At 47.1% G+C, this 10,270-nt stretch overlaps 1 protein-coding gene across 1 annotated transcript; it reads right to left on the bottom strand.

Moving 5' to 3' along the window:
• Positions 1–3,189: 3,189 nt before the first annotated feature.
• On the bottom strand, positions 3,190–8,721 carry ITPRIPL2 (ITPRIP like 2). Its single transcript, XM_019494812.2, has one exon. It carries the CDS (start codon positions 8,699–8,701, stop codon positions 7,088–7,090), a length of 1,614 nt encoding a protein of 537 aa, XP_019350357.2. The 5' UTR covers positions 8,702–8,721; the 3' UTR covers positions 3,190–7,087.
• Positions 8,722–10,270: the final 1,549 nt, after the last annotated feature.

Raw genomic sequence — 10,270 nt, forward strand, 5'->3', positions numbered from 1 at the left:
CTCTTTACAACAGAATTTTAAATACAAGCAAAGTATGTATTCCTATTTCTCTGAAAGGAATACACAACAAGAGAGATTATTTTTCCTTCTTCCCCCCACCTTCCATTTCTTATATGCTGGTCACCAGCATTCACAAGGTAACCATCTAAGCTTAATGAACCTGCTCCTGTCTTCCTGCTTCCTTCCTTCCCTGCTACCTATGCACTGCCATGTTCTATCATGCCCTAAAATTATTTTATAAATCCTTGTGACAGGAAAGCTGTCTTTTTCCTTTGGGTTTGGAGGCAGCTGGCATATATTGGGCATCATTAAAGTCGTACTTGAACTGATCCCTTTTGCAAAGGTTTGCTCATTTTATTTTTACAGAGAAAGTTCAGAGATGTCAAGTGATGCACACACAGTTGCCAGGTCTACAGTAGACTCTTTGTGAGACATGGGGGAAGTTACCTTACTTACCTTCCAGTATCGGTTTCAGAGCTCTTTAAAATACAAGTCCTCTTCTCTCCCCTCTTCCAAAATAATGCTTCCCTACCCCAAGGTAATGGGGTTGAATGAGGTTTGCAATGCACTTGGGGGTCTAACAGAAAGTGCAGGGCCTTAAGTGGATACCAAGGGGCCTCCAATTCAGATGCTCAGCCAGAGACAAGCTATGTCCTACCAGTACGTTTCAGTAAATGTTGTTGGTTTAATAATGCTTATTACAGTTTGTGTAAGTAACTTAAGGGAAAAAAAGATACTAACAAGTCAGCTCTATGTTGCATAGAGCAAACAAAGCAGAAACATGCTTTATTCAAATAAATATGCATTCTTCTGGTTTAAATATTACCCTTTCCTACTGCCCCTTCCCTCTCATCATTCCACCTCTAATTCACCTACAGTACTTGTGTGGCACATTATACTCTGTGGATTAAAACACTAACCATATGTTCACCAGAAATGTGGGGATAGAAACCCCATTTCTAGCCAGATCCATATAGAGATTCAACTTTCCATGACCATAGGTATTATAAATCTTGCAAGAGTCATCAAAAGAGGGAGAGGGGCTGAACTCTAGAAACTGTTCACCAGGGCACCCCTGGGGCAGACCAGGACCAATGGATACAAACTCCTGGAAGGCCGCTGCAGGCTTAATACCAGGAAAAACTCCTTCACTGTCAGGGTGTCCAGACTGTGGAATAAACTCACTCCAGAGGTGGTGCAGTCACCTACCCTGGTGGTTTTCAAGGGGAGACTGGACAGTCACCTTGCTGGGGTCGCTTGACCCCAGTTGTCCTCCTGCCTAGAACAGGGGGTGGGGGCTGGACCTGATGATCTGCAAGGTCCCTTCCAGCCCCTAACAATCTGTGAATATCAATAAGTGCTATAGTGAACGCATATTACGATCAAACATTGGGGGTTCCTTGAACTCACTTTTCATGATCTACATAGCTCAAATATTTACATAGTCTGAACAGAAGCAGAGCATTTTCCTCACTCACCTGCTAACTATTCCAATTCAGTACACTCCTTTGTAGCGGAAAAGGCTTGACAGGTATGTATTTGAAGATGAAATGAAAAAACAGAAAGCAAAATTCTCATGTTTGAATTCTTTGGAGTCTTATGAATTGGAAGGCATAAAAAGTCCTTTCCCTTCCAGTCAGCTCTGATTTGCTTTACCAGTCCTTAATCAGCAGCTCACTACTGACCTTGACTGCATTACAAGAATTGCATTTGTACACGGATGAAGATGTTTTAAACAATTTATTTGATGGGTCAGACACAAATGTGCTTTTCTTTAATACCGATTGGGCAAGCCTTAGATTTAAGGAAAGGGGGGGGGGGGAGAGGGAGCTAAACTAATTAATCAGAAAAGGAAAAATTCTCATACTTTACTCATTTTCTGCTCAAGAGAAACCCAGGACTCAGTATGAGGTGTATTGCTGTAGAGCTTTCACTCGAACCAATAAAGTATTTTGAAATTAAGGAGTCAATCCAACCAGCACCACCATGGGTGCTGATCACTGCAATGGCACGCGAGTTAGTTTTGGAAGTGAGCTTATCATCTGAACAATTCAGCTAGCTGATTATTCTTCAGACCTTTGTAAAACTTTTTGAGTCTTCTCCAAAAGCTTTTAATTTCTGTGGATGTGAGGGGCAGGAAAGACTTCAGATAATTACCCTGCATTTATTAAGCAAACTGAAGATGGAAATCTTGCTGTTTCCCCCATTCTCTAAATCAGTAATTCTCAACCAAGGCGAGGTGGCACCCTAGGGTGCTGTGAGATCTTTGTTATATCAACACTGTTGGGTGTACAAACACCAACATATCATCATTCACAAGATAAACCTAGAAATTTCATATAGAAATCCACATCAAAAACATTCTGACCTGATGTGATCTTTCTTAGGTCTTTACAGCAGAATTGCTCCATTATTTTTCCATAGGCAAGAAATGAATGAAAGCTAAGAGCTGGTATTTTCCAAGAGGTACCCCAAGTCTGACAAGGGGTGCCTTGAGTCTGCAAAGTTGAGAATCACTGCTCTAAATGGAGTGTGTAATGGTACCAGCAACAGGAATATGGGTTTAGCATCTTATTCAAGGCTTATAAAGGCAGGATGAAGGAAGGATATCCTTCCAACTCCCTCCACCTTCAACAGAGCTCTCCATTTGAAACAGAGTGTGGGCCATGTTGTACGACACTGAAACAGTCACCCGTTTATACAGGCCGAGTCTGCACAAGACGTTATGCGCTCGGGGTGAAGCCCTAGATCTCTGTGCAAGCATTAAACAAGCAATCTTGGTGTACAACCCCAAAGCTGAGGCCAGCAAAATAGAACTGACCTGTCCCACCTTGACAATATTGCAACCAGTGCTCTGGCTGCACCCTCTCCAACACAAGCTTGAAAATGAAGCCATCAAGTTTGTAGAGCAGCTCGGCCAGCTTCCCTCCTCTCTCATGGTTCTCTCTCTCTCTCCAGTTCCAAGCAGCGAATAACATTGCCTTGAGCCTGCACAGCTTTTGTGCAGGAAGACTTCACAATACATGCCAGGGACCAGGGTGGTTTTGTTACTGGATATCTTCTACAAACCCCAGGATTGTGCCCTTGGACAATCTACACTGCTAGGGTCACTTCTGAGAAAATTGTGTCACTAAGAAATTACTTGTAGCCAAAAATTTAAGTTCCCTGTAAAAAGCACTTAAGCATAGCTATTTCAAAACAGTGGTTTATTAATAATGAAATATTAAAAACAGGTAACAAAAACTCCAACTTGGTCAGAAACAATAAAAGTGCAAATGTATTTTGTTATTAAATAGAAAATGAATTTATAACATTTGTTTAGAAATGGGCTAACATTTTAAGAATATAAACACTTTCTTAAAACAATAGCAGCTGAACAATTATTCAGTTAAATCTTTGGTCAAAATAACTGTACCACAAATGTCTAATCCAGACAGACATATAGCACTATTTGTATTACACTGCAAAAAGATTCAAAACATAAGGAGGAATGCTTAAGAGTCTTATGAAATGAGGCTGTCTTTGCAGAGATACCAATTTCAAATACAGAGCAAAGTCAGAAACTTATATGAATTAAAAAACTGTAGCTTCCACGTCCCCAATAAAAAGACAACCTCATAACTCTTACACCTTACAAAATTGGCTTTGTAGTTAAAATATATGTGTCTAAGTAATATGTGGTTCTTTATTGCATTCAATTTTCAATTTAAATATACATTACACCAAAACTGGTCATGGTCTTAATCCTGCAAATACTTGTACAGAACTTCACTTATATGAATAAACCCAGGGAGGGAGGGGATCAATGGATAATCATGAGTCAAGTTCTACACATGCATATTTACTGGATAAAGCCCAAAAATAGCACCAGGAAACTAACAATCACACCAGAGTAGTTTGCGTGTTGTAGAAAATGACTATGCTAAACTGAACCCAAAGGTCACTTGTCACTTTGGTCAAATATGAACATACCTATCTGCATTATAGCAGATAAACTATTAAAGTAAATACCAACCCATGCCTGAACTGCACATAACAGAGGTACAGTTTAGTGATTGCAGTCTCTGATTCTACAACCAATTGTGTATGTGCACTTAACTTCATTCACTTGAACAGTCCCACTGACTTCAGTTGGGCTGCTCGTACAACTAAGATTAATGTAGGCACAAAGGCATGTCCAAGATCAGGACCTAAATTTGCTTTGGTTGTTAACGTCACAAAGAATTCCCCCTCCCACGTATTGTTCTGTATCCAACAAGAACTCCCAATCAGGACTAGTTGGATTCAATGATATTAATAAGCTGAAAAGCAACAAAAGTTTTGCCTGTAACATGCAAGGCTGAGGCCTTCATAAATTCATAAAGGCTTATCTGTATTTAACATACAACTTGAAGGCACTGTTTAATGTAGTGCATGATTAAAACCCTTGTTTCCAACCTTCTGTCTTGATCTGCCTAAAGATTTTTCTCCACTTCCCACCCCTTTTCTTTTGGATTATCCATACGGCTACCCCACTGAGAGTTACAAGTCTTCCTCATTTGTCTTTCACCCCAACATTCGAGATCACCTTTCAAAGCTATTGATAACCCTGCACCATACCTTATTATGCATTCCTTCATGTAACTTCCCTTCTGTGGCATCACTGCAGAATAGTAATAAAATATTTATACATCTATAATACATTTCCATGTATTATAACAACCAACATTGAACACATACCAAATCATTGCTTCTCCAAGACAACGTTACACAAACAGGTATTTCATTAAGGTAGCCCTGGTGTCAGAATACATTACTGAATATATGTTTATTAAATGCTCCAAGCAACAGGCAACCAGAATATATTGGTCCAATTCTATAGTCTTTCCTCAGGCAAAGACTCCAGTGACTAAGGAAAGCAGAGTAGCTCCCCTGGTTTGTATGCCAGATGATAAACACACATTATAGCCTTCCAAAAAGCCAACCAAGGGAACTTTCATAGGTTTAGATTACCACAAACGAATAACATTTGACTATAAATATACCCTTTGTATTTGCAAAAGAGAAGCACAATGCCCATATAGAAATCATCTAAACTGAGAAAGTATCACACCAATTGACATTACCTGAATATAAAAGATTTTAAAAGTTTTAAAACACCTATAAAACAGGCATGTGTGTAGGAATGTTTTTGACTGAAAAAGCTAAAGATTAAAAAGTTTGCTATTTTCTATTGCAGAAAACTGTTAAGGAAGAGCATGGGAACATGCCAACATACTACAATTAGGGCCTGATTTTGGCATTTCAAAATTTTCCAGCTGCTCCAAATTCATTTACCAATTTATAATTAAAGACTGCTTACAGTTCACATTAGACATACTCCTAAAAACATTAAGGCATGTGCTTAACTTTATGCAGGGTTTGGGTCTTAGCTCATATCTTGAAATATAAAATGTATTAAATATGTACAAGGGTGGTATGCTGTATTACAACAACAAAAACCTGGGACGGCTTTGCTGCAGTTCTGCAGGCACCCTGTGTTGCATTTAGTTCCACACACTTCAATTGCTTTTAGCAGAAGCCAAGAACATTTTACAGAGTAAATCGCACTGAAACTTTCTGAGCCTTATCCACAAACTATAATTTAATGCAACCTTGGCCCCATAAGGCCTACCATAGTTTTGGGTTTTAGCTGAAAAAAAATGAGAGAAGTGTACAATGCACAGCAAACAGAATAAGTGCTAACTTCCAAGTAAATTGAAATGTTGTTGTCTGAGGTATTCAGATAAAGTCTTTCCACAACATGTAGAAACTACCTTGCTGCTGTTTATACTAAAGGAACAAACACCGGAGATGCTAAGTCTAAAAACTGACCTGCTGTACCATGATGTTGTTCCAAGTCCTGGAAAATTGTAAAGGTACCCTGAAATACTTCACCAAAATAAATACAGACATATTTTGCTGCAGTATAGCATTATAAAACCACCCACCCATGGTACTTCCTGGTCTCTTGTAGACCTGAAAGCTGCCACAACTGGGGAGTGTGTTAGGGTCCTTCAACTAGGACCCCATTATTGGAGAAGGTGTAGCTACTACAAATACTTTAAAACAACACATTTTGGAGTGGATTACTTTAAACTTCTGCACTATAGCAAAGAAGCAGTTCTTTGGTAATCCTTAAATATAAGGCTACTTCTAAGGAAGACTAATGCTTTAGGCCTAAATGTGCTTATTGAGACAAAAAGGCTCATTGAAAACAACTTGCCTATCAACCACTTTTAATAATAAACAAAATAATGCCTCTTTTATATTCAAACATTTAGTGCAGCCAATTTCCACAACATGAAGGCCTTTATGAAAATAAAGTGCTATTATTTTTCTTTCCCCTACAAGCTGTATTATCCTACTTTAATCCTTCAGAATGACCTTCATTTTAATACAAATGTACAGCTTGATTCTTCCCACAGTTGTCAGGTTTCTTTTTCACACCTCATAATTTAATTTTATATTAAATTTGCATATTATTCTTCTACATTTAGCACAGTATATTAGATTAGACAGACCACCCTGAAGGTCTCACTGGGCAATGGCTTAGAAATTCTAATTGATGAGGAAGAAACCCTCACAGCCAGATCTCTTGCCCTTCTCACCAAATGAAGTACCCAAGTGCGCTGACATCTTTTGCATCCCAGTGACCTTGACCCGGGTGCTCTTTTGCATAAAGGAGGAGAAAGCTCTGGATGGGGTCACTTTTATGACTAGAATTTAAAGACAGGACTCCAAATGTGTCAGTCCGAACACATCCAATGCATCCAAGTACTGAACTGGGTTTAAAAGTGGTTAGGACTGAAGGAAAAAAAAAATCCACCAGCAACAGCGTTTTCCTGCAAACTTCATAAGACTTCTGTGAAAAATCACAACTACCTGGGGAGTGGTAAAGCTTTGGTATGTCTCAGTCTTGGCTTCCTAGGTGTACCAGGCCAGGGGAATGGCTGTGTTTTCTGCTGCCAGGCTGGTACACGTCCCCCTAGGAAGCTCAGGCACTTTTCCAGGTGGCTCTGGCCTTGAGCACCCACTCCTCAGGCAGCGCAGTGCCAGCCAGCAGCACTCAGTCGCTCTGGGCCTCCTGGCCGGCCTCGGGGACGTGCCGACACAGCGCGGGGCTCCTCCTCAAGTGCCGGGGGCCGCTGTACATCCTGATGATCTTGGGAGCCTGGCTCCAGGCCTTGAGCAGCTGGGCGGCAGCCGCGTCCAGCGTGGAGGCGTCGAAGGCGGCCAGCAGGTTGAGGGGGGCGGCCTCCCTGAGGAACCTGGGCACGGGCACCGCCTCGGGCACGCGGGGGTTGCCCAGGAAGAAGTGCATGAGCACCCGCTTGTGCAGGCAGTCCCGCAGGTACAGCACCAGCTCCTCCAGCCGCTCCACCAGGAACTGCTCCTGCCAGGCCTGCCAGGGCCCGCGCAGCAGCACGGAGAACAGGGCCGTCTTGAGGGCGTAGGAGGAGAGCACGCGGCCCCACTGGCTGCCCAGCGGCCCCTCCAGCCCGCGCCCGCTCAGGTCCCGCAGCCCCTTGAGGATCTGCAGGCACTTGAGGTGGCAGGAGTCGGGCGGCGCCTGCTGGCGGAGCCAGCCCAGCAAACGCTGCTCGGGCTTGGAGGCGTCGAGCGCCCACAGGGCCTGGCGGGCGGGCACGAGGTACAGCGCGTCGCCCAGCGGCAGGGCGGGCACGAGGCGCACGGCCAGGGCCAGGTGGCAGCACACGTAGTCGGAGCGCGGGCGCACGAGCAGGGTGGGCGGCCCCGCGCCCGCGGCCAGGCTGAGGCGGCAGCGCTCCTGCAGGCGGTAGCGCACGGCGCCCAGGCACCGCGCCACGTGGCCCTGGAACCAGCGCAGCACCCGCGCCGACGACACGGCGCCGCGCTCCGCGCCCTCGGGCCCCGCGCCGCTCAGCGCGCAGGCGAAGGCGCCGGGCCCCGCGCCCCGCGGCTCCAGCGCCCGGCGGGGCGGCGGCCGCAGCGGCACCAGCACGTCGAAGGCGTCGGCGCCGCGCACCTGGTGCTGCTCGTAGGCGCTGCCCACGCCCACGAAGTCCCCGCGCAGCGCCAGCGCCAGCGGGCCGGGCTGCAGCCCCTGCGCCTTGGCCGCCCGCACCAGCTCGCCCACGATGCGGCTCACGTGCGCCTTGCTGTGGCCCAGCACGTGCGGCGACGGCCGCAGCTGCCGCTCGTAGAAGCGCTCCAGCAGGCTCCGCCGCGCCAAGCGGCTCCGCGGGGCCAGGGCCGGGGCGCGGGGGCCGGGCTTGGTGGCGGCGGCCCCGCGGTAGCGCAGCAGCAGGTAGCCCAGCAGCAGCAGCAGCAGCGCCGAGCCCTTGAGCAGCGGCCCGCAGCCCGCGCCGTCCTCGGCCCCGCGGCCGCGCAGCGCCGGGCACAGGCAGAGCAGCGCGGTGCAGGCGCAGGGCGCGAGCGGCCACAGGGCGCGCAGGTTGCGCGGGGAGACGGTCATGGCGCGCCCGGCCCGGCCCGGCTCGGCCCCGCGGCTCCCCGCGCCCGAGCTTCCTCTTCCGAGGGAAAGGGGCCGCGTCACGGAGGCGGGGAGCCGAGAGGAAATGCCGACGGGATGGGGCCGCCGGGCGAGCCCCGAGGTGGGGCTGGCAGGGACCGGGCTCCTCCCGCTCCCCGCCCCCGGCACAAGCGTGTCGGGGCAGGAGTGTCCGAGCCCCCGCATCTCCCCTCGTCCTTGGCGGGGCTGGCTGGTTTCTAACACCAAGACACCTCCCCCGTGGTGGGCCCCAGCCTCCCTTGGGCTGGGGACAGATGAGCGGGGCTGAGCAGAAATCAAGGCAGGGCTCTGAAAAGCAGCGCCCCGTTACGCCAGCGAGTCTGTGCGGGCGTGTGCCCCGTCCAGGGCAGGCGCAGGAAAGGGAAAAGGGAGTTTGACTTGCAGAGTGGGGGTGAAAATCGGTGTCAGGCACTTCAGATCTTTGCAAGCTCTGGAAATTATATTTTAATGGTAGCTCCGGAGCACACAGCACACCGAGCAATTGTATTTCATTAACAAAATGTATTCACAGTCAAACTTGGCAGTTCATCATATAATTACGGCATGGGGAACTGCGTGACTTGGGGCTGCTGCCTGGGGACTCGCCTTTTGCTGTACAGCCCAGGACTGCTCTGCTAATTGATTCCCCTCAGCTTCACCTCTTAATTGAGACGGAGCTCTTTTGCCAGTGGGGAAGGAAGGGAGTTCAGGTTTGTTGGGGCTGCGAAGGCCCGAGCGAGTGATGTACAGTCAGCGCGGCTGCTGCTTCCGTGTAGCCTCAGGTCTGTTACAATATTAATGGCTGGGAAAACAGACGTTGTCAGGCACATTCCCGTAGGAGACGTGTATTGCCTTCTCTTGCAATTCCTTTATTGGGCTCAAATTGCTCGCGTACTAGCATCCTAAAGGGAAAAGATGACAGCGGAGCAGTTACTAGCATATTGAGAAATTCATAATTTATACCATTGCCTCGCCTGCTGTAGGCCTGATGTCATGAGACATGGTCATTTGCTGCAGAGACCATTAGGACAGTTGTGTCTGCCGTGCAGAAATCAAGGACTGTCTGAAGGAACTTTCTGAACTGATCCCATGAGTAACAGGCAATCGGGGCTACAAACAAAAAGCAGAATAAAAAGCAAGTGTGGGAGCCATCCCCAACCGAGATGTTTCCCTTGGGTAGTTCAGGGCTAGGGTGTCTGAACTCAAAAAGCCATGCAGAATGGGATGATTTACCAGGAAATGTATCCAACCAGACCGTGAGATAGGGGCATGTATCAGCCACAATCCTAGCACGCATCCCCAGCCACCTCAGCTGGACTGTAGTGATGGAAAAAAAACCCAACACACAGTTATGTGAGGAAGGTTAAGGGTTGTCAGAAATCTAGCACCTCTCATGCACAAGCCCTGGGCACCACACGGCACAATGAGTAATCAACTTCTTGTCCCAAACTTTGCAGCAAGGTCAGTATGTTACAAGTATGAGAAAGAAACCTGGGCAGGTACATCCTGACAAAAGAGACGGTGCTAGTGCTAGCAAACACCATGTGTGCCACTCTCCCAAGCTTTGAGCTTCTTCCACAACAGCTGAACCTTGCCCCCTACCCTCTTCCGTATAGTTTAGGGCTAGGACTGACTTTTAAAATCCCATTTGCTTCAAGTTTTCCTCCCTGTCCTGTGAACAGCGTTGTGTGCACACTCTTCAGCAATGGCAGAACTGGAAAATGGGATCAGAGAACAGGAAGTCTTCTGCAGAAG

The sequence above is a fragment of the Alligator mississippiensis genome, chromosome 13 (assembly GCF_030867095.1).
Source record: "Alligator mississippiensis isolate rAllMis1 chromosome 13, rAllMis1, whole genome shotgun sequence".
Classification (NCBI taxonomy): domain Eukaryota; kingdom Metazoa; phylum Chordata; order Crocodylia; family Alligatoridae; genus Alligator; species Alligator mississippiensis.